Below are 26,088 nucleotides of genomic sequence, written 5' to 3' on the forward strand. Positions count from 1 at the left end.
TGAATCTCTTTATTCTTCATCAGCTTTTCATTCATTTTAAGTACAGTACCATCTGTCCCAATCTGGTCCCTGTATTCCAAACATTGTGCATTATTATAATATATTATGAGTTTATAAGACTTCAAGTACAGGAACATTTCATTGTTTTTGTAATTGTTTAATTAGAACCAAGGATGTTTATTAGACCAAAAATACTGCTTAAGTCAATCTAAATCACTTTTTTGACAAAATCTGGTTGTGCAGAACAATTTTACGAGATGAGAGTTCTATTGCTGGATTATGGATGTAAGGAGTAGTTCACAAACTCTTCAGAATTATAATTGACACCACTCAAGGCAAAAGGCTTTGGTGTCCTGAAGCTGTGATGGACAGATATTCTGCAATCTCTCTATTTCCGGGATCTTCATTGATTTTTGATGGACAGTTGAATTAGTTAGCTGGTTCAATCTCAAACATCACTCACTGTCAGCCAGAGCTAGCTAAGTGGCACTGGGTTTCTGTTCAGGGCACAAAGGCTTAATGGCGGCACAAACACAGGACACATTTCTCCCTTCTTTGATTAGAACTAGAAGTGTTTCCCATCTTCTGTCTCAGATGTATCTAGATTGATGGCTAAAAGATTTGAACAAGTGATAAGGAAGATGTTGATTGGTGGAATTTTGGCACAAATCAATTATACCTCAGTGTCTTGGGAGGTAGGGAGGGGGGGAGTGGGTATTTCTACTGTAGGACACCCGCTGTCGCCCTCCAACACCCAGGTCTCATCGTGACAACCAATCTCTTCCTTTGTCATAATCATTTCGAACATATTCCATCTGACTGCTAATGAATCTAATTATGTCACCAGGATGTTAATACTAATAGACATTTTTGAATCAAATCATCACATGCAGTCATTATAAAGTAGAAGATGATGATGATAGTGTTGTGATCTGATGGATTCATCCCCAGATCGATGGCTTCCCATTGTCTCCTGATGTATGAGAGTCATTGTGTATCTCGTGTGTGGTCGGTTTATATCTTATGTGTAGTCACATGTTTACAGGGGTCTCATTTCATGGTCAGGTTTCTTGTGTCTCAATGAAATAGTGTACACATATATATGTGAAAGATTCTGAAATAATCGGTATCTGAATATATATATCTTTCAGGAAAATTTCAAATCCAAAGGAATTCTAGTACATGGATGTTTCCTTGATATGAAAACTAGATTTCATTGACATAAAATGTAGGTTTCATTGTCATAAAATATAGATTTCATTGTCATAAAATGTAGATTTCATTGACATAAAATGTAGATTTCATTGACATAAAATGTAGATTTCATTGACATAAAATGTAGATTCCATTGTCATAAAATGTAGATCCATTGACATAAAATGTAGATTCCATTGTCATAAAATGTAGATCCATTGACATAAAATGTAGATTGCATTGACGTATTGACTATGATGACAGAGTTCCTGTGTTGACCTGCCTGGAGACAGCTGCTTATTGGACTGGAAGGGTGTAGCTAGCTCTCACTAATTGGAGAAAGGTGTGCCTCATTACTTATGGTTTTATTTGTTTTTAATGTGTGTACTACTTGACTTGTCATGTTTTAGATCGAGAAGAGGTGCTGAGGCATGCTCTACCCATGAGGCATACCTACCCACCAACATTTACACAAATTCTTTTGTACAGGGCTCAGAAACTGATATTGCGTTCTCAGGTTTAGAATTTTTTTCTTTGTGATAATAATGATTCTGCCTCCTGTGATCCTGTGTATAATGCTGATGTAATGTTTCTGTACCTCTGTACTCTTGTGAAGAGTTCTGTTTCTCTGGATAGTAATCCCAGTGAAGGTTCATTATGGGTCTGACATGTTACCAGGGGCGATGATCCCTAACAGTCATTATAAGAAAAACATCTGCAGGCTGGTAAAACCAACACTTCTCTAATATAATGCCTTGGTATTATAGGTTACAAAATAAATATTTCTGAAGTGAAGTGTCTCAATCCTGGTAGATAAAGAGGGAACTGATGTTCTTCAGCATAAGAGTTACACTTAGCCAGGATTTCTGTCAGTTAGTTCCTAACACTATGTAACTTTTGTCGAAAAACTCAAGATGGACCTGCAGATGTTAAAACAGGACTCAAAAGACTGAAAAGCTCCTCTCCTAAAGAAAAAAGAGTTTATTAGCTGGGTTTATGACCAATGAGCAGCCAGGGTCATTTTGAGGCATGTGTCCTTGTGGTATCTTCACTGTACAACATATGGAAGGTCCATCACATGCTATCCAGAACACTTAGGGTAGTCTTTGGTAACAATTGTAACAGAATAGTGCATTTCTCAGCATATTTAATTTCAATCATAAACAACCCTGGCACAGCTGGTCAAATCATTAGGTAAAAATAACATGGGTATAATTTTAGTTTCATTTCAAGCATCATAGCTATACAGGTTGTTCAGGTTTCTAGGAGTTGCTAGGGTTTCTAATAGTAGTAGTGGTTTCTGATGCTTACTAGCATATTGCAAGGGTTGCTGACAGTATGTTACAAGGTTTTTCTATATTGCTAGGGTTTGATACAGTCTGTTACTTGGGTTTCTGACAGTATGTTACTAGGGTTTCTGACAGTATATTTCCAGGTTTCTGACAGTATGTTACTAGGGTTTCTGACAGTATATTTCCAGGTGTAAAACAGTATGTTACTAGGGTTTCTGACAGTATATTTCCAGGTTTCTGACAGTATGTTACTAGGGTTTCTGACAGTATATTTCCAGGTTTCTGACAGTATGTTACTAGGGATTCTGACAGTATGTTACTAGGGTTTCTGACAGTATGTTACTAGGGTTTCTGGCAGTATGTTACTAGGGTTTCTGACAGTATATTTCCAGGTTTCTGACAGTATGTTACTAGGGTTTCTGACAGTTTGTTACTAGGGTTTCTGACAGTATGTTACTAGGGTTTCTGACAGTATATTTCCAGGTTTCTGACAGTATGTTACTAGGGTTTCTGACAGTATATTTCCAGGTTTCTGACAGTATGTTACTAGGGTTTCTGACAGTTTGTTACTAGGGTTTTTGACAGTATATTTCCAGGTGTAAGACAGTATGTTACTAGGGTTTCTGACAGTTTGTTACTAGGGTTTCTGACAGTATATTTCCAGGTGTAAAACAGTATGTTACTAGGTTTTCTGACAGTATATTTCCAGGTGTAAAACAGTATGTTACTAGGGTTTCTGACAGTATATTTCCAGGTGTAAAACAGTATGTTACTAGGGTTTCTGACAGTATATTTCCAGGTGTAAAACAGTATGTTACTAGGGTTTCTGACAGTATATTTCCAGGTGTAAAACAGTATGTTACTAGGGTTTCTGACAGTATATTTCCAGATTTCTGACAGTATTTTTCCAGGTTTAAGACAGTATGTTTCTAGGGTTTCTGACAGTATGTAACTAGGGATTCTGACAGTATGTTACTAGGGTTTTTGACAGTATGTTACTAGGGTTTCTGACAGTATATTTCCAGATTTCTGACAGTATGTGCTTAAGTTTCTAGCTGTAAGTAGAACTAGTACAGATGCTTTAAAATGCTATGATCTTACCCTGGAAGAATTGTTTAACCTTTTGTTTTAGAGAATTTTAAAAGCAGGTTGTTAAATATTTAGTGGCTATTTTTTTCTTGGTTGGTGATGTATTCAGTGTGGCACATTGTGCTGGAGAGCAGGAGCTATTCGATTGATCCCAAACTTTGTGACTTTAATGGATTTTTAATTCCAGTATGGAATTGTTAGCCCACATCAGCCCTCACTAGTTGTTAAAACTTCTTCAAATTTCACTTCTCAGAATTGAATGTACTTCAGCAATGACTTTTTCTTCTCAGCTTTTACTCAACAATGTCAAATCATCGCACCTTAGCTATCTTCTAAATTCTGCCTGCGATGCGACATTTCCCAGGAGGTAAACCTCTGCAGGTTGGGGAGAGTTTAAAAACATTCAAACTTTGCTGATAATATATATATACAGGAAACCTGTGTAGAATGGTCACCTGTGTAGAATGGTCACCTGTATAAGGGTTACCTGTATAGTAGAAATACCTGAAATATACCAGTATCATTTCATTGTATTTTACGTATAGCTATAAAATGGCGTGTTATGTCATGTCATATTTTCATGTCATAGATATCATTGTAAAGACACAAGTGTCATAACAGTATTGTGATGTCATAAATGAGTCACATCATTGGTGCCCGTGAAAAGCAGGTCAGAATTCAAGATGAGGCATATGGATTATTGGTCATTGTCCTTGACATTGCAAGTCAGAGTTCTAAATGTCGTCTCATAGGGGTTAGAGGTCACAGTATCCTTGACACGCAGCTCAGGATTCAAGGTATTGTGTCACAGAGGCTAAGGTCATTGTCCTTGGCATGAAGGTCAAGTTCAAGATCTATCGTCATAAGGTTAAAGGTCTTTTTCCTTGCCAAACAAATTAAGGATCAACGTATTGTGTCATAGGGTCAAGAGGTCATTGTGTGTGGGACATGCAGGTGGAAATGGTTTTTCTGCTCTAATTACATATAGTACTTACTCTTGCTATACTGCATGAACTTTATCGAAGTACATAGCAACACCTAATGACAAAAATTGATAGCATGAATGAGCACATTAAAACTTCAGACAGGATAAAAGTGATGATATGATTATACATTTAGGGTTTTCCTGTGCAGCTGGCTTGTTCCTGGCTCCATGTAAAATCTGCCTGTGTTTTTAGACAGTGATATGGATATCACATAATGAGAGAAATTCTACTTAAATCCACGCAGCTTGCCTTCTAATACTTTTTCACGCTAAAATTTTCATAACTGGGTTTTAAAATGCCTTCAAATAGTAATAATTCAAACTTATCTCATTATCAGCAGACATACTCTGACTGTCAATGATTTAATCATCGTAAACATGACCCAAGACTAAGCTGTATGTAATGGTGTTATGGCATGTGGAATGGTTAATGCACCATATTCTTATCGTTAATTGAAAATATTTGTTGAAGGCAGTTAATTTGATTGGTGAAGAATCATACGAGATGTAGTTTGTTTGGTGGGTAGATTTGCTATTGTATTAGATGACTACATTACTGTAAACCTGTAGGATTTACAAGTGTACATTAAAAAAATAATTGATGCCTGTTAATTTATCAGACATGTAAACACACATAGATATGCACTAGATATATGCTGCTGCAAACTCTTTGTGAACATTATACATGAAATTAATGTGTGTGAGGTCTGAGTGATGATGTCACCAGCGGGACAATCATCTGCATGGTATCAGTAGAAAAATCATCTCCCCACACGGTCGCCATTGCATGCTTTCCGTACATTTCACTTTGCATGTCAGTATATGGGAGTCTTGTCACAAAAGCCAAAACCAATTGAGATTTAGAATTTGATGTTCAAAAAAGTAAATTATCAAATTTTCACCCATTGAAGGTCTGAATGCTGGACTGATAATGATCTGGTCGGACCACCTCAGTATCAGATATGTCGAGTTCAATTACAATCACATTACGAAGCGGCTGTTTTCATCATTTCAGAATATGTATTAGTTTTCAAAGCTGTAGATTCTATGTAACAATGTAAGGCAGCAGTTTATGACAGAATCATTTCACTCCCAATTGTACAGTGTAATGAGTTCTCGTTGTAAAAGGATTTGTTTATCAAAGCCAGCAATGAACAGGATAGTTTTGTGCAAACAAGCCTATTAAAAACAAACCAATTTCTCCCCGTCAACCAACATGTCAGTATTTCCATTGAGATAACACTTTACATATTTTATCCTGTCGACCTAATCAGTTGTTTTTTTTCTTCACAGTTGACATTGACCAGGGTGAGATCCGTTACATCCTTGCCGAGGGAGCGAATGCCACCAACGATATTTTCTTCTTTAAAGTCACAGACCGAGGTAAGACCTCAGTTACTATGGTGATCAACTTGGATGTTGAAAAGTCCTTGTAATGTATTGTAGTTATTGGAAAATACACAGGTAGAAGTTTACATGCGTGATATCAAATACCAGACTTTTTTACAACAAACTTGTCTTAGACTATATCTTGTTGTGCACAACTATGTCTTGGACCAATGTGTCTCTGAAGACTATGTCTTGGGCCAGTGTGTCTCAGAAGACTATGTCTCGGACCATTATGTGTTGAAAGACAATGTCTTGGGCCATTGTGACTTGGAAGACTTTGTCTTGGGCAGTGTGACTTAGAAGACAATGTCTTGGGCCATTCTGACTTGGAAGACATTGTCTTGGGCCAATGTGACTTGGAAGACTATGTCTTGGGCCCATGTGTCTCTGAAGACTTTGTCTTGGGCCATTGTTACTTGGAAGACTATGTCTTGGGCCCATGTGTCTCTGAAGACTTTGTCTTGGGCCATTGTTACTTACACCAACAAATCTTAAACTATTTGTCACACCAAACTATGTGAGACTAATATGTCTCAAGCTCTATAAAACAGCCCTTATTTAATGTAAAAATAGAATTTTGTATTGTTCTAATTTTTGTCACAAATTGTAATGCAATCAGCAAGCAGTGTCTGATTAAACTTTTGAAAATTGAATTTTAGTGAAACATAATTAGTCGTCTTATTGTGTAATCAATAAGCAGCTACAGCAAAGTTGTTAATCAGAGATGAGAAAATTTGTCGAGAGAAAACACCAAGGTAGCAGGATTCTTCCTGAGAGGGGTAGGTAGGGCGGTAATTGATTATTAAATCAAAGCTTGATGATATAAAAGATGGCAGGGCAACCAGGGTTTAATTACAAAACTAATTGTTTCTCATTACTGTTTCTCATTTGATCTTAAATAAAACTTCAATCAAACCTGTTTAAAAAGGCCACATCAGGGAACAAACATGTGGCCTCTCTAGACAGGTGACCTTCATATAGAGGTTAAATTACTATGAAGTATATTACATTTGGAACTGAAACTAGTAGTTTTTATAGAGAGTGTTTGTGCACAAGACCTTTAAGGCAGGGAGACACTTATATTTTTTTTATAATCCCATGCAAGTTCAGACAGATATGAAGTATAAATTACATATAGGAATTCAAATATTTTATTTGAATGACAATATTAAGAGGTGGTCGTGTTTTCTCATTGTTTCTGTTCAGCTCTACATTGTGCTGTGAATGAAGAGTAACAGAAACTGGATAGTTACAAGGTTAATTTGATTCTCTTAGCCTCCTTCAATAATCCATGAGAGCACTTTAATATCCAATGGACTGGACTTATCACAAGACTATGACGATTACAAGACTTTGGGATAATTATACTGGGCAGCAAAATATTGGGTTTATTAACAGGCGTTGACTTAATGTTGAATAAATGTGATATATTGTGTATTAGAGATAAGGGAGGGATTTTTGTTTTCGGTGCTTTTACATATAGATATTGAAGGGATATGTATCACAGTACGGTGAGCACCACTAAGCTCAGTGATAAAACAATGTAATTCTATAATTGCTAGTTTGGTCCCAAAGGGGGAATTTTGCATCTGTGTTATTCCTTCCATTTACAGACCGGTTGTGGTGGCCAAATACTGTTCATTAATGTGATAAATGTGGTTTTGATAAGGATCTACCAATAGTAATTAATAGTGCGATCTTTCAGATCCTTTTTGACGTTTTTTCGGTCGCCTTGCTCCTCCTCTTTTTTATACGACTCACAAAGTATGGAGGATCAGAGAGAGCAGAATTTAAGGTCAATGGAGGCAACTGGTTACAGAATGTCCCCTCGAAGGGACACTGCCGGGTCTGTCCCAGGGAAGGAACACTGCTTGGTCTGTCTCAGGAAAAGGATACCACCAAGGAAGAGATACACCGGGGTCTGCTAAGAAAAAAATGTTAGAAGGGAGGAGGTCATCCCATTGAGGTGTCACAGACTAATTGACATCGTCACTCTGCAAACACATGTTGAATCCTTAGGGCAATCTCTGACCCCAAATAACAGCCTCAAACCCTTCAGTAATGATAGTTACAAGATGTCACCTCTGATCCCAGATCTACACACCTCAGATCCCTGAGCTACACTTAAGTCTCAAACCTTTCAGTAATGATAGTTACAAGATGTCACCTCTGATCCCAGATCTACACACCTCAGATCCCTGAGCTACACTTAAGTCTCAAACCTTTCAGTAATGATAGTTACAATATGTCACCTCTGATCCCAGATCTACACACCTCAGATCCCTGAGCTACACTTAAGTCTCAAACCCTTCAGTAATGATAGTTACAACTATAAGTTACAAGATGTCACCTCTGATCCCAGATCTACACACCTCAGATCCCTGAGCTACACTTAAGTCTCAAACCCTTCAGTAATGTTGGTTACTTCTTTAAGTTCACCTCTGATACTCAAGCTATACTACAGCCTCCAACCCTTCAGTTAAGTGATAGTACTAACACATGTTATCACAGCAACCATATTTAAGTCTTTTGGGAAGTCTGGAATTATATTATCTTGCTGGTACTATCATCTTCGTCATGCTTGATTGATCACACAGAATAGTGGGGTCAGTTTGGAGCAGCTATAATCTGGGAGAGGCGTCTCCCCTTACTAGTTCCCCCTACTGCCTACCCCCTCTATCTCTATACCCGACAAAACAGAGAAATATATCATTGCTAAGGAGACACACATGTTTCAAAAGATGAGTTTTCCTGACTTTCTGTGTGAGAGGATTTGGAAGCTGATACAGCTTATCAGGTTTAGTATATCAGTGGTTTTGGAATTTGTTTATATTTTATGTAATTATTTTGAGCTAAAAATCCTTGTCTTCTCCTAAGATAAGATAGAAGGTGCTGATTTTAGGAGGAAAATGTGATAGAGAGATACTCATGATGATGGACGACTTCCATCGTTTAATTTAAAATACAGGTTTTGTATGACACATCGGAGCCTTGAGTTTGGCTGGAACTTTATTGTATGTGTCTCTAAGTACTGAGGGATCACTTGGTGTAATTTTGGTACCTACCTACCTGTGACCATACCACACTCACCTTTCTTCATCAACACATACCTGTACCTACCTACCTGTGACCATACCACACTCACCTTTCTTCATCAACACATACCTGTACCTACATACCTGTGACCATACCACACTCACCTTTCTTCATCAACACATACCTGTACCTACATACCTGTGACCATACCACACTCACCTTCCTTCATCAACACATACCTGTACATACATACCTGTGACCATACCACACTCACCTTTCTTCATCAACACATACCTGTACCTACATACCTGTGACCATACCACACTCACCTTTCTTCATCAACACATACCTGTACATACATACCTGTGACCATACCACACTCACCTTTCTTCATCAACACATACCTGTACATACATACCTATGACCCCAAGGGCCATGTGAGCTATAAGAATTTCTGCAGTATGGTCTTTTGTCCTTTGTCTGTCAACTTTTGATATATAATGCTATATATGAACAATTGAGCGGATTTTGATCAAATTTGGTCTGAAGCATCCTTGGGGACCTAGAAACCAATCGGTAAACTAGTAAAGCAGTAGTCCTTGAATTGATCTTAAATGAAAAGAACAGAATGACCTTTGTTACATTGACACCAGTTGAGACCCAGGAGGTCTGGACAGTCAAGGATGACTCCCAGAAGCATACCTGATACCCCTTTATGTCATGGAGACAGGTTCCTATCGGGATAGTATTCATCTTTGTAAATAACAGCCACTTTCCAACTAGAGTGATCGTCATTTAGGCCAGAAGTTCCAGGTTTGATTCCTAATGGAGGCATGAAATAGTGAATAACCACTGTTACACATACACATTTACACCTGTATTACAGGTAGCCTTATACCTCCAGTACCTTTTCAAGCACTACCTGACCCCCCTCCCCCCCCATCCCCCCCCACCCCTCCTCCCACCTCATAGGCCTCAGCACACTGCTGTCCTCTATCACCACTTAAAGCGATAACTAAGGGGTACTGTGTTATGTCTCGCTTATCCATCAATTCATCTGCCACAAGCTTCATAAATATTGCCATCTTTCCAGTCCGTTGCCTAGATTCACACAACACAGGGGGAGTTCCTCTTATATAACACAGTTATCTTATTCAAAGATTTGGTTGGCCACCGTTTCTAACTTATCAACAAATATTCGCCTAATTTCTTTTGCTTCAATTTTGATTTTCCGTTGATTCTGTGAAAAGTTTATAGATATATATTCTGCAAGTTTATTTCATCAGAATTTTTGCATTCTGGGATGGGATAAAATGTGGTCTTAAAACTTAATTGAAAATAAATTATGATACAGTCACAATGCTGTTGGTTAAAGATTAAATCTAATGGTACTTTCTGGCCAGCTATGGTTTAATGTGTATACTTGAAAAATATTAAAAAATAATGGGAGATAAACTGGCTTCATAATCACAAAAATTGTTTTATCACAAAATCTCTCATATGATGAAGTGCCATCTTGGACCTAATCAGGATACATAAATTGACAAAAATTGTGAAAAATTGTTGTGGAAACTTGAGAACTTTTTGAAGAAAAAAGGTGATAAAATTCAAACTTGTGATTAATGATTCAAGGTATGGAGCCCAGAAAAAGGCTAGTAGGTATTCATAGATGTGGCGCTTTCCAAGAAAATTTATAAATTCATTTGTAGCATTGAAGGCATACATTTTAACAAAAAAACCAAAATATTCCTTTTAAAAACATATTTGTAACACTAATACCATTCATTAACACAATGTTTAAAAAATTCCTTGATTCTATTTTTGTTGTGATAAACATTAAAGTGACCTTGAGCTATAGTAGTAGCTTTCCATAGTAACCAAGAGTTGTAGTGACCTTGAATGCACCTACTGGAGTTAGGCAGACTGAAGTTTGGCGTCTGCATAGCTACCATTCATCATCGAGTTGGAGAAACAATGATGATGGATTGAGATGCGCCTAGCACTAACATGTGTTGAGGTCTATCAGTCACAGAATCTGTGTGCAAATTTAATCAACCAAACCTGGCCTTCCTGTCAACTATTCTCATGGATGGACAATTTATGATTGTGTGGGGAACAGTCTGACAAAATACAACCTGGGTGGTTAGGCATTACCTATATATACCTGGCACAGGGATAAGCCAGAGATTTCAGTGCATGTATTTATGTGTGAAAAAACGTAAGGAATAGGTGTGTTTAATGTTCGTGCTCAACTTCATTAACGTTTTGTGTATAAAACCATTCTTTGTGCTTAGACACTAAACATTTACCTAATTCTTTCTGGCTGTTTGTTAATGATGAAAATAAAACATCAATGAATGTTTTGAAAAGAGTTGAGCATGTTATTGTACTGAGGTATATATGTATGCCAGAAATGCTATTGTGGGTTTGTTTCTACAGAAAAGAGGCATTGATGCAATGATAGCTGAGATGAAACTATGATAAACCTAGATTAGTTAGGAGTGAGGACAGATGGGATGAGTGGTAGTCATATAGTCATATGGTCTTTTTATATATACCACATAGTGTCATAACTTCAAGTTCTACACCCATTTTAAGAGATCCTGGTTTACTTATGAGCAGACTTTCTTATAGATATTTTCTAGTTTGATATTTATTTGAATCAATTCGATAATAAATCCTTGTCTGGTTATAAGGCCCCTGCACCCTCCACCCCGTCCCCTGCACCTTTTTAAATCTGTGTATATATAGTAGAACCACAGTTTGGAATTAGAATACTTATTGTGTACAAACTATCTAGTTTGCTCACCCTGCTCTGTTTACAGGAGATTTGACATGTATACTCCAGACAGGAGCAAGATCAAATGAAAGAATATGGAAATACAAGTCCATACTGCCGAAGGCAGATAAACTTCTTGCAACTAAAAGATAACAGTTTGTGATGTGTTTGTGGCGGCTAGGAGGCATATCAATTATTTAGAATAGGACAATTTCAATGGACAGTAAAAATCTGAGATCTCAATGAGGAGAAAATATCATACAATAAAAAAACAACGACCGAAGATTCGTATAAATAGTTACATCTTGACAACCAATGATTTGTGATTTCTACAGTTATAATAAATTTTAATATCCTACTGATGAATGTTGAAACCACTGTTTGGTACATATCTAAACTCCTCTAATAATCTGTGTGAATGTTGTTTAAGCACAACAGAATTTCTGCTGGGAAGAAAATTTCTCATTTTAGAAGTTATGTTCAACTTATTTAAGATTTAGTGTAGTTAAGGGTAATATTTACATCACCAAAACACTGATGTTCATCAGTGACACAACATCTTAAAATGTGAGCTTGAGGCTGCCAGAATACTGACACATTCATCGGTGAGACAACACATAGGATGGGAAGAATCTCGGAGATTTAAAACCTGGTGTAACCAACCAAAAGTGTAACATTTATTCTTGGCATCATTCCTCTTATCAAATCCATGAAAAACTGAAATTAAATTTATCTGTACAAGAAAAATAGGGTAGCCCATACCTGCCATATGTTTTGGGGGCCAGAGACAATGTTGACAAATTAGTGTAATTTGGGTAAAAAAAGAATGAAAATTATTTTCAAAAAGGACAAAAAAACCATAAAAATGCAACTTTATAAAATATATTGTCTCTTACTTACTCAAAAGCATGTGGATGAAATTTGAAAGAATTTTAGTTTTCAGGTAATAAATGTGCTGATTGAATTATTTTTTATTTTTTTCTCAGTTTTTTTTTGTCTCATATATAGATGAGAAAATTGCCTTTATAGAATTCTCAATAAAAATAAAGTTCAGTTGCCATTAAGTTTCAGTTCTTAACAAGAATTTGCCAACAGAACTCTTGAAGACAGGAACATAGATTCTTTTTCATAATCGAACTTCTCAAGAAATGTCATTTCCTAACTTTAGGCTTCATTTAATTGATTGCATTATCAGTGGTTATAATACTCTCGAAGGCTTGTACTTCATCTAAAAGCCTCACTATTGATATTTTCGGTTATGTTTCGGTAGATGTGATTTCCGCAATTTCAGCCATTTTAATTGATTTTCGAGTCTTGAGTACAGATTTTGTGAAGCATTTCTAATAACACACTCATTCTGGGGATTAAAACTAGCACTTGACATAATAAGTTAGATCCGTATACGAAAATGCAATTTCTGTAATTGAAGTCAACAAAAGTATAATGACAAGATTTATATCAGTAAACTTTTTTGTGCATCAAGTACATTTCACTTTAGCAATGAAATCAGAGCCGTCTGTATTTCATTGTGGTTCTCTTTGTCGAGATGTCTGCAAACTGTTACTGGTGATGTTTTGTGTACTTCTCCTGAGGTCCAGATGTCAGATGACATCCAAATTAGTGGGCAGTATGTATAGATGTGTCTGGATTGGTCATCAGTTAATATGTCAATTTGGTACTTTGTACAGTTAATGTACCACATAGACCAGTCATCTACACTACTTGAATGTATCAGTTGAGCTATAGTTTAACAGGATGATGTAGCAATTAATTTTGGCTGCTACTTGAAAATTTCAATTTAACAAAGTCAAATTTTGTAATGATTTTTTTTCCCTGTGGATCAAACTTTCGTAGTTTCAGAAACATAATGAAGAAGAAATTAGATATTTCTGCAAGGAACTCTTAAAACAGATGTAGCAGATTTTTTTATTTATTTTCAAGGTTCTTGGTTTTCTAGATTATGTTCGATTGTTAACAGTAACTAGTTAAACCCTTTGAAAATAACAACCTTTACTGTACCTTATCTACTGCCATGGTGGTCAGCTACATATATAGCTCCCTTCTGTCCCTTCCGCTATCCCTCGCCATCCCATAAAGGTTGAAAATAACAACCTTTACTGTACCTTATCTACTGCCATGGTGGTCAGCTACATAAATAGCTCCCTTCTGTCCCTCCCGCTATCCCTCGCCATCCCTCGCCATCCTAGCCATCCCTCGCCATCCCTCGCCATCCTCGCCATCCCTTGCCATTCCTCGCCATCCTCGCCATCCTCGCCATCCCTCGCCATCCTCGTCATCCGCGCCATCCTCACCATCCTCGCCATCCTCGCCATCCCTCGCCATCCTCGCCATCCCTCGCCATCCTCACCATCCCTCGACTGTCATCAGGAAACAATTTCCAGATTCTAATATATGTGCTGAAGGAAGGGGTTTCATTAGTTCTGTAGGCTTTCAGTTTAGCATGTATAAATACAATTCCTGTTTCTAAATATCAGCTTGAGCAATATCTAAGAATTTCAAAATTTTGCTGTCAGGGCTTCTGAGTCAAAGTTCAAGGTCATTGCGAATCATTTCATGCATTCATGGTTTGTTTGTTGGTTTAAATTTGAAGTCCCATTGAAACAATTAGACAGTTTTACAACAAAATAGTGTAGTTGATAACCTAGGGAAACTAAGTCAGTGAGGAAAATGAAGTGAGGGAAGAGAAAGGATAAGGAAAGAAAACAATTACAGTAGGACTGTATTAGCTTTGTTAAAGCTAGGATTCTTTTTAAGCCTATATGGGATTCAGGGATAGAATATAATATGGGTGGTGCATTCTTGCCTCAAAGACATTTCCAGCTGAATCTCTTTTCAGATTTGTTTGTTATTTTTATGGGACATTTATCTATCTGTATGCTGAAGGTCTTTTTTGTTGTGTTTGAGAGATTTATGAATTAAGATGATTGTGTACACTGCCATTGCCTTTGAACATTCAAAGTCATAGCCATATATTTATGTTTGCGATAAGCAGATCTTGAAACATCATATTGCTGATTACATACACTGTAAGAACTCTCCTGTCTGGAAAAGTAAAATAAGATGTTTATGGAACAGCATCTGGGACAGGTTATTAAGGTCTCCCTATGTTTAGTAACATACAACCTTAAGTCATCATAGTGAGATCTCCTTAAAACAACACACTGGATGGTGTGGCAATTCGTCTTAAGTGAAAACATACACGACTTGGTTACATTAGTGTAAACAAATTCTGCTAGGGGCTAAACATGCAGTGGTGTCTGCTTGATTGATGAATGATCAAAATGTGAAAAGTGACAGATTTTACTATAGCACCCTAATGTGCATTGCCCTCCTGATCAGCTTGACATCTATCAATCTACACACTTACTCATAATTCTCTCAAAAAAAAAAAAACTTATCAGGGTGATCCCTGCTCTCAATAGGTCTGTTCGTTATATCTTTATTCATAATCTTGTTGACTTCTCTCCTCTTTCTCAAAAAAGGGAAATAACCATAACCTCCTCTTTCTGATGTTGCAAGAAGGGGAGATAACACCCCTGTTGATTATCTTACTCTTTTGTTAATAATTTGAATGTATCTCATTAAATTTCTACAAAATTTGATTTCAATATGAAGGGACAAGTCTACTCTTTACAATACTGTAGAAGTCTATGTAAGATCAGTAGTCAGTGGGATACCAGCGAAAAACAAAATGACACTTCAGTACTTGGTGTGGGCACCTCTTGCATGAATCCCTGCATGGATTCACCTATGCATTGAGTTCATGAGAACATTAATTCACTTTAAGGGAATGTTGTTCAATTCTTGTGTTAATGCTGCGATCAGCTTTGTGTGGTAAGTTAGGGAATTAAGACGTTTCCTAATACGCCTGTCCAGCTCATCCCACAGATGCTCAATGGGAGACATGGGAGCATACGTCGGCGAATGCTTCCCGCCTCTGTGATATACCCGTTTTCTTCCGTCTGAACAAATACAGACAGAATCTATACTGGTAGATAAACATCACACGCCTCCACCGACGTATCCCAAACCTATTCTAGCTACTAACCCAGAAGCATGGAAACGTGTATAGCGACGATTAATTGTACACGGGGCAATGCCAAACTGTCACGGGACAGCAGTTTGGCTATGACCATTCCTCAACATCGCAATTGTTCTACAGCTATGAATTTGCGTCAAGTGTGGCATCTTGGTCAGTGGTGAAATCAGAAAGCCAATGTTGAAAATTAATGTGACTGATATTTGAGTATCCGTTGAAATTATTCGTTTGAAAAAAAAACGACTTGGTTTAATTATGTGCCATTATTTGGAATAAGAAGCTCACAAAGTCAGACAATGATATTGTCACGCTTGGCTAATCTTAGGGTAGATTGTCGAGAAGGGAGATAATTCTTGATGTAATACCTGACCAAATATTTCATTATTTCCTTATAGCAAAAGTGAACTGCATGGGGAACTGTGTGCGTTTTTTTTTTCGTTGAGTATATTTTGCTCTCTCTGGATTCCTTTTCTGAAAGGGGAGATAACTATTCTACTCTTTCTTGACTCCTGTACTACTGAAAGGGGAGATAACTGTTCTACTTTCATCACTTCTCTACTACAGAAAGGGGAGATAACTATTATGTTCCCTCCTTACTCCTCTAAAACTGAATTGGTTGATAATCACCCTTCTCACTCCCGTACACATGTAAACAGATATTAAAGACATGATACCTGCTGAGCTGAAGACATTTTTTTGGTATAAAATTCATGAGAAAATGATGAAGTGATAAGATAACTTGACAGAATACCATCTGGAGTCTGGACCAAAGAGATCTGCTTGTGGATTTTGACCATTCATCTGCCATGAAGAACTTCTTACTACCTGCCCACCCAGGCTGTCAGATAACATCTTTCCATGACAGTCCTATTTTTTGGTTTTTGGTTGTCTGGGGAGCAAAAATAAACTGTTTAGCATAAGATTATTTCTATACTTTGTAAAACATCTTACCAGACTCTTCAATCCCCCTGCAGAGAAAATTATGATTGATGAAATAAGGGATTTTTTTGTTTCTGTTACATTGTATCAGGCATGAGACAGGTGCTTTGGTCACAAATATCACTTGATGCAAAGAATTAAATCAGAATTTCAAGTTAACATCTATTTCCTTTGATATTGTAAAAAAGTTAAGTTTCTGGATATTCAAGTATTGATGCAAGGGGTCCAAAGTGTTGAAATTTAGAAGAAGAGTTAGGAAGTTTTAAATTGTTTTATAGATGGAAAGATGTATTGACCCTAAAACTGATAAATTCCATGTATGTATATAATATATGGAACTGTGCCATTATTTATAAGAATTCAGACAGTGCAGATAGAAGTACAATTTGTGCAGCTAGAAGTACAATTTGTGAAGCTAGAAGTACACTTTGTGCAGCTAGAAGTACAATTTGTGTAGCTAGAAGTACAATTTGTGCAGCTAGAAGTACAATTTGTGTAGCTAGAAGTACAATTTGTGCAGCTAGAAGTACAATTTGTGTAGCTAGAAGTACAATTTGTGCAGCTAGAAGTACAATTTGTGTAGCTAGATGTACAATTTGTGTAGCTAGAAGTACAATTGTGTTGTTAGAAATACAATTTGTGTAGCTAGAAGTACAATTTGTGCAGCTAGAAGTACAATTTGTGTAGCTAGAAGTACAATTTGTGCAGCTAGAAGTACAATTTGTGCAGCTAGAAGTACAATTTGTGCAGCTAGAAGTACAATTTGTGTTGTTAGAAATACAATTTGTGTAGCTAGAAGTACAATTTGTGCAGCTAGAAGTACAATTTGTGTAGCTAGAAGTACAATTTGTGTTGTTAGAAGTACAGTTTGTGTAGCTAGAAGTACAGTTTATGTAGCTATAAGTACAATTTGTGTTGCTAGAAGTACAATTTATGCAGCTAGAAGTACAATTTTTGTAGCTAGAAGTACAATTTGTGTAGCTAGAAGTACAATTTGTGTAGCTAGAAGTACAGTTTGTGTAGCTATAAGTACAATTTGTGTAGCTAGAAGTACAATTTATGCAGCTAGAAGTACAATTTTTGTAGCTAGAAGTACAATTTGTGCCACTAGAAGTACAATTTGTGCCACTAGAAGTACAATTTGTGTAGCTAGAAGTACAATTTGTGTAGCTATAAGTACAATTTGTGTAGCTAGAAGTACAGTTTGTGTAGCTCTAAGTACAATTTGTGTAGCTAGAAGTACAGTTTGTGTAGCTAGAAGTACAATTTGTGTAGCTAGAAGTACAGTTTGTGTAGCTATAAGTACAATTTGTGTAGCTAGAAGTACAATTTATGCAGCTAGAAGTACAATTTTTGTAGCTAGAAGTACAATTTGTGCCACTAGAAGTACAATTTGTGTAGCTAGAAGTACAAAGTGTCAAATTTTTTTCTGATCTTCATGGAGGCAGATCATAACTAGAGTAACATGTTCTTCATGATATCTCAGAACGGTGTGGTATATAACAACACAGAAATGCTGGTCTCTTGTCCCTCTTGTAATCTGAAGTGAGACACTTTTTATGAAAATAAAAAAAAAATAGAAGTTCATGTGAATCCTCATCATTTTATTTGATGTATCTTAGAAAATAACAATCTGTGTTTCCAGGCTCCTCTTCAGCCAAGTAAATTATTAACTTAAGTTTTTATTTTCCTTCAGAATAACAATTGACTTGATTGAAATTTGTGAGCAATCAAACCTGCTTGTTATTCCAGCATGTCCCAGACAAGTCTCAGTCAGTCGTGGCGTTTGCTAGTTGAAGAATCATGTGATATGCCAATTGTGTCCCGTTTTTGTTTCATCTTTGGCACCAGAATTCTTTCTCAAACAAGTGCTAATTGGATATGACGATTGTAAAAGCTTCCGATAGCCACAAATTTGATTCAACTCCGCTGTATCAGAAACTGCTTGAATATGCAGCTCCTTTTCGATGAATTGTTTTTTCAGCTAGAAAGTGCGAGATTGAAGCCATGATTTTTGTAATAGACAGATACCCATGCGTGGTGTTTACAGACAGGGCACTATCTTGCGGATTGCACGGCTTTGGTAATCGGATAATAACATGTCAAGTAAACCTGGAAAACTTTCAAACCTGATTTCACTGAATTTTATGTTATCATCCATTTTTTATCAGCTGACCACCCATTTCAAACAGACAGGTGATAAGTGATCAAGGCGGCATGGTTGTGTTATCTTCTCGTCTCAATAAGCATATCCAACATCTATCATACAGTTCTCACCTGTCGTTCCTAAAACATTTTCAATACAACTTAATGCCAGTTTCACACTGGTGACTTTTCTCCAAAATTTTGTTTCTGTGTTCACCTATCATATATCATCCCTGAATTTATTAAACCAATTCTTGACAGATGTTTTCTGAATTTTTTTTTGATAATCTCATTAGCTATATTTATGACTGAAAATAATCTAAAGTCTGATTATAGACAGATATTGATTCATTTAAGTCATTTTCAGTGAGATAATTTATTGATATGATAGTTTGAACAATTAGAAATTAATTTTTTTAGTGACTTGGCACATGTTATTGATAAATATGAAATATCAAGCCTTGTAAAAGGCCATGTAATCTCTCCTTTGTTGTGTTTTGTAGGTATTTCTCCTGATAAAGAATTAATTTCCCACATTCTGCAGGGGTTGTTACTTTCGAAACCAGCTGTTTTGTCCTCCCCCACAAAAGGTTAATTCTCCTTAGGTGGTTTGGATGGAAGCCCTCGTGTTAATTGTTAATGGTGTATTGGCTTTGGAGGCTGGGATTTATGTAGTGCTGCGGTAACAAAGTGTAGGAATTTTCCTGTGTGTAATGTTTCATATCTTACTGGTTTTACCTAGGTTCATACACCTCAGATGGGAACAAGGCTAAGGATTGACAGATAGTAGGGAGAGATAGATTGTGGGGAAGGTATAGAAGTGCCAGAGTGATAACTTGATAGAAAAGGAGAAAGTGAGAAAGGAAGAGAGAGAGTGAAAGAGGAAAAGAGAAAAGGAGAAAGAGTGAAAGAGGAAGAGAGAAAAGGAGAGAGAGAGTGAAAGAGGAAGAGAGAAAAGGAGAGAGAGAGAAAAAGGAATAGAGAAAAGAAGAGAGAGAGTGAAAGAGGAAGAAAGAAAAAGCGATAGAGTGAAAGAAGAAGAGAGAAAAGGAGAGAGAGTGAAAGAGGAAGAGAGAAAAGGCGATAGAGTGAAAGAGGAAGAGAGAAAGAGTGAAAAGAAGGAGAGAAAAGGAGAAAGAGTGAAAGAAAAAGAGAGAAAAGGAGAAAGAGTGAAAGAGAAAGAGAGAAAAGGAGAAAGAATAAGAGGGAGAGTAAAAGACGGAAAGAGAGACAGTAAAAGTGAAAGAGAGTTTTGAGTATGATACTGGAAACCCTTTAGGTGGATAGAACACAGATGGTGTGGGTGTGGGGTAAGGCCATTACAGGGTATACATACTTGGACTGCTTATGGGGATGTTTAAACATGAAATATGAGTTAGTTATAATCTGTCGTGATCATGCTGTGTTAGGCCATCCGCTATCACAGACCATGTAATCTGTCAAGAGTCATATTGTAGCGGGGGATTACAGACATGGCTTTTTAAGTTTTATGTCAAAATAAAATTGATTGTTTGTGACAAAGAACCAGCATCAGTAATCCGATATTGTCAGCTTGAACTCACAATTTGTCCCAAAGGTTTTAGAGGTACTTCTGCTCAAAGTGATCCGGGGTTTATGATGATTAAATGTAATAATTATCGTTATTGATGAGAATTAAAATTAAAAATCATATTTTCTTTAAATGTTTCATTAATTTTCATGTCTTCAAATTCATGAGAATTGATCTGAGTTGTCAGTGTAATTCTTTGTGTAGAAAATCTTTGGATTGTGAATTCTTTTATGGTCAGTTTTGGTGGAGACAGACAAATAAAGCAATTATTGATCAGTAAATTGTTTCACAGGAAAAGATTTTATCAGAGTAATTCACACAGATTTTTTTATAGCCATTTAAATTTTTTCTGTTGTTTTTACATCTTTTGCAAAACATTGATATAAAATTCTTTGATGTAATCAAATTTATATTAAAATAACATTTCTCTTTTAAAATTACTGCTCTCTGAACAGTAGTACAATGAAATTGCTGACAACTGAAATTTCAGTAAATTGCTTCTTTTTGTACAATTGAATTTCATGAAGTAATAATTCAATTAAATTGCATACCAAATTTATTTTGTAATAAGCTTAGGTGTGAAAACACAAATCTCTGACACAAAGTATTAATTGGATGGTGGGTTTATCATAGAGCAAAGACAGAGAAGTTGTTTGCAATTCTGTGCAAACTCTGTTTGATGTGAATTGGCTAACCACCAGACATGGACTTAAATACAATATAATTCTAGTGAACTGCAATAGATATGAGTGAGCTTATTACCAGACATGGGCTTATCACTGGAGAAATACAGTAATAATTGTAGTAAACAGATATAGATAGGAGTGAGCTTATTACCAGACATGGGCTTATCACTGGAGAAATACAGTAATAATTGTAGTAAACAGATATAGATAGGAGTGAGCTTATTACCAGACATGGGCTTATCACTGGAGAAATACAGTAATAATTGTAGTAAACAGATATAGATAGGAGTGAGCTTATTACCAGACATGGGCTTATCACTGGAGAAATACAGTAATAATTGTAGTAAACAGATATAGATAGGAGTGAGCTTATTACCAGACATGGGCTTATCACTGGAGAAATACAGTAATAATTGTAGTAAACAGATATAGATAGGAGTGAGCTTATTACCAGACATGGGCTTATCACTGGAGAAATACAGTAATAATTGTAGTAAACAGATATAGATAGGAGTGAGCTTATTACCAGACATGGGCTTATCACTGGAGAAATACAGTAATAATTGTAGTAAACAGCAGTAGATATGGGTGAGCTTATTACCAGACATGGGCTTATCACTGGAGAAATACAGTAATAATTGTAGTAAACAGATATAGATAGGAGTGAGCTTATTACCAGACATGGGCTTATCACTGGAGAAATACAGTAATAATTGTAGTAAACAGCAGTAGATATGGGTGAGCTTATTACCAGACATGGGCTTATCACTGGAGAAATACAGTAATAATTGTAGTAAACAGATATAGATAGGAGTGAGCTTATTACCAGACATGGGCTTATCACTGGAGAAATACAGTAATAATTGTAGTAAACAGATATAGATAGGAATGAGCTTATTACCAGACATGGGCTTATCACTGGAGAAATACAGTAATAATTGTAGTAAACAGATATAGATAGGAGTGAGCTTATTACCAGACATGGGCTTATCACTGGAGAAATACAGTAATAATTGTAGTAAACAGATATAGATAGGAGTGAGCTTATTACCAGACGTGGGCTTATCACTGGAGAAATACAGTAATAATTGTAGTAAACAGATATAGATAGGAGTGAGCTTATTACCAGACATGGGCTTATCACTGGAGAAATACAGTAATAATTGTAGTAAACAGATATAGATAGGAGTGAGCTTATTACCAGACATGGGCTTATCACTGGAGAAATACAGTAATAATTGTAGTAAACAGATATAGATAGGAGTGAGCTTATTACCAGACATGGGCTTATCACTGGAGAAATACAGTAATAATTGTAGTAAACAGATATAGATAGGAGTGAGCTTATTACCAGACATGGGCTTATCACTGGAGAAATACAGTAATAATTGTAGTAAACAGATATAGATAGGAGTGAGCTTATTACCAGACATGGGCTTATCACTGGAGAAATACAGTAATAATTGTAGTAAACAGATATAGATAGGAGTGAGCTTATTACCAGACATGGGCTTATCACTGGAGAAATACAGTAATAATTGTAGTAAACAGATATAGATAGGAGTGAGCTTATTACCAGACATGGGCTTATCACTGGAGAAATACAGTAATAATTGTAGTAAACAGATATAGATAGGAGTGAGCTTATTACCAGACATGGGCTTATCACTGGAGAAATACAGTAATAATTGTAGTAAACAGATATAGATAGGAGTGAGCTTATTACCAGACATGGGCTTATCACTGGAGAAATACAGTAATAATTGTAGTAAACAGATATAGATAGGAGTGAGCTTATTACCAGACATGGGCTTATCACTGGAGAAATACAGTAATAATTGTAGTAAACAGATATAGATAGGAGTGAGCTTATTACCAGACATGGGCTTATCACTGGAGAAATACAGTAATAATTGTAGTAAACAGATATAGATAGGAGTGAGCTTATTACCAGACATGGGCTTATCACTGGAGAAATACAGTAATAATTGTAGTAAACAGATATAGATAGGAGTGAGCTTATTACCAGACATGGGCTTATCACTGGAGAAATACAGTAATAATTGTAGTAAACAGATATAGATAGGAGTGAGCTTATTACCAGACATGGGCTTATCACTGGAGAAATACAGTAATAATTGTAGTAAACAGATATAGATAGGAGTGAGCTTATTACCAGACATGGGCTTATCACTGGAGAAATACAGTAATAATTGTAGTAAACAGATATAGATAGGAGTGAGCTTATTACCAGACATGGGCTTATCACTGGAGAAATACAGTAATAATTGTAGTAAACAGATATAGATAGGAGTGAGCTTATTACCAGACATGGGCTTATCACTGGAGAAATACAGTAATAATTGTAGTAAACAGATATAGATAGGAGTGAGCTTATTACCAGACATGGGCTTATCACTGGAGAAATACAGTAATAATTGTAGTAAACAGATATAGATAGGAGTGAGCTTATTACCAGACATGGGCTTATCACTGGAGAAATACAGTAATAATTGTAGTAAACAGATATAGATAGGAGTGAGCTTATTACCAGACATGGGCTTATCACTGGAGAAATACAGTAATAATTGTAGTAAACAGATATAGATAGGAGTGAGCTTATTACCAGACATGGGCTTATCACTGGAGAAATACAGTAATAATTGTAGTAAACAGATATAGATAGGAGTGAGCTTATTACCAGACATGGGCTTATCACTGGAGAAATACAGTAATAATTGTAGTAAACAGATATAGATAGGAGTGAGCTTATTACCAGACATGGGCTTATCACTGGAGAAATACAGTAATAATTGTAGTAAACAGATATAGATAGGAGTGAGCTTATTACCAGACATGGGCTTATCACTGGAGAAATACAGTAATAATTGTAGTAAACAGCAGTAGATATGGGTGAGCTTATTACCAGACATGGGCTTATCACTGGAGAAATACAGTAATAATTGTAGTAAACAGATATAGATATGGGTGAGCTTATTACCAGACATGGGCTTATCACTGGAGAAATACAGTAATAATTGTAGTAAACAGCAGTAGATATGGGTGAGCTTATTACCAGACATGGGCTTATCACTGGAGAAATACAGTAATAATTGTAGTAAACAGCAGTAGATATGGGTGAGCTTATTACCAGACATGGGCTTATCACTGGAGAAATACAGTAATAATTGTAGTAAACAGATATAGATATGAGTGGGCTTATTACCAGACATGGGCTTATCACTGGAGAAATACAGTAATAATTGTAGTAAACAGATATAGATAGGAGTGAGCTTATTACCAGACATGGGCTTATCACTGGAGAAATACAGTAATAATTGTAGTAAACAGATATAGATAGGAGTGAGCTTATTACCAGACATGGGCTTATCACTGGAGAAATACAGTAATAATTGTAGTAAACAGATATAGATAGGAGTGAGCTTATTACCAGACATGGGCTTATCACTGGAGAAATACAGTAATAATTGTAGTAAACAGATATAGATAGGAGTGAGCTATAATTACCAGACATGGTATATATACAATATGCTTTGCCAATTAATTAGTGTGCCATGAATTATTGTTAAATCAAACGACTATACATCCACTCATACTTTTGAATACATAGATATAATTTCATATTTAATATATAAAATTGTAATAGCATGGAAAAGAAAAATCCCTGTAGAAAATCCAGTACATTTCATGGCTGTGGTTTCTAATTGAGTTGGAATCTCGCAATTTTTTTTCTGTGTCTTGGTGCCTAAATGATTACACTTCATGGCCTAGTGTTCAAAATTATTGACAAAAAAAGTCTTTCCACTGGAATTCCCAAAGTGAAAGTAACATTGAGCTCTGCAGAATTTTAACTGGATCCTGACTAGTAAATTTTCAATTACTCTAATACCATAATGATACAGCACGATCACATTCAGGGGATTCTATGATATTTGGCTCACTTTCTCCCGGGACTTGTAAGGTATTAAACCTTCTGCCTGAACAGCAAGGCAATTGCTTTTCTCACCCCCTGGAAAGTACAATGAATACATGAATATGGTCAATTCACTTTTCCACTTTTAATAGTTTTCTGTGAAATCTCCTCAGGTTTGTTGCACTTATTATAATGGGATGAGAAAATATTGTACTTCAGGAATGTTATTGTCGGAGGGATTAGGTATAGTGTTTTCCATACTTAAGGTATGTCAATGCAAAAAACGGTGGACAATTACTGTTATTTGAGTTTATGAATATTCATACATTAACATAAACCTTCATGGAAATGGACCATCTCAGGAAATGCTTTATGGAGAAAATATTCAAAAGTTGCCGAACCCCCATAAATATGGAGTCTTCTAGTCTTAGCTTGTAATCCTCAATCCTTGTGAAGAGACCCAAGCCGTCACAAACTCTGTAAATTTTGATCCACCAAAACGCCTATTGTCTGTTTCCATAGCCCCATCATTAGGCCAATGACACAGTAAACCCGGGGCCAGCTGCTGTCGACCTTAATTATATCCTCATATTTCTACGAGACGATTTGTGTTTTGTGTTACAAGCTGATTTCCGAGACAGGCATTTGTGTGTTGAATTAAGAGTGGTTTGAGATCAGTGCCTTGGTTGTGTTACGTAATGTGTTGCATTGTGGGGTGGCCGACATGCTTAATATGAGGTAATCATGCAGAAATCAGCGTCCTGCTCTCGTTGTCCTTACGACTTGCTGTGGCGCTGTCTCTTATTTAACCAATTGTCTACATACTTGTGTTTTTACGCCCTTTGTCTTCTCCTTATATTTGTACATTTCTCACATAATGCATTCCAATTGGTGCTTTGTAACTACAAATGACATTTTTTCGTCTTGGTGCTTTCAGAAAAATGACTTATGTTCTTAAGGAGCAGAAAGGCGTAAAATTAATATTGTGGAGCAGCCAATTTGTGCAATTGA

General features: G+C 36.3%; 1 protein-coding gene across 1 annotated transcript in view; it reads left to right on the top strand.

Moving 5' to 3' along the window:
• Positions 1–26,088, top strand: part of LOC132558305 (extracellular matrix protein 3-like) — a 117,755-nt gene that overhangs the window by 26,676 nt on the left and 64,991 nt on the right. The window contains exon 2 of the mRNA XM_060222851.1: positions 5,854–5,943. Within this exon, the coding sequence (XP_060078834.1) occupies positions 5,854–5,943 (90 nt within the window). The remainder of the gene's footprint in view (positions 1–5,853; positions 5,944–26,088) is intronic.

Source organism: Ylistrum balloti, unplaced genomic scaffold (genome assembly GCF_031769215.1).
Source record: "Ylistrum balloti isolate Yb309-2 unplaced genomic scaffold, AGI_CSIRO_Ybal_v1 Utg370780, whole genome shotgun sequence".
Taxonomy (NCBI): Eukaryota; Metazoa; Mollusca; class Bivalvia; order Pectinida; family Pectinidae; genus Ylistrum; species Ylistrum balloti.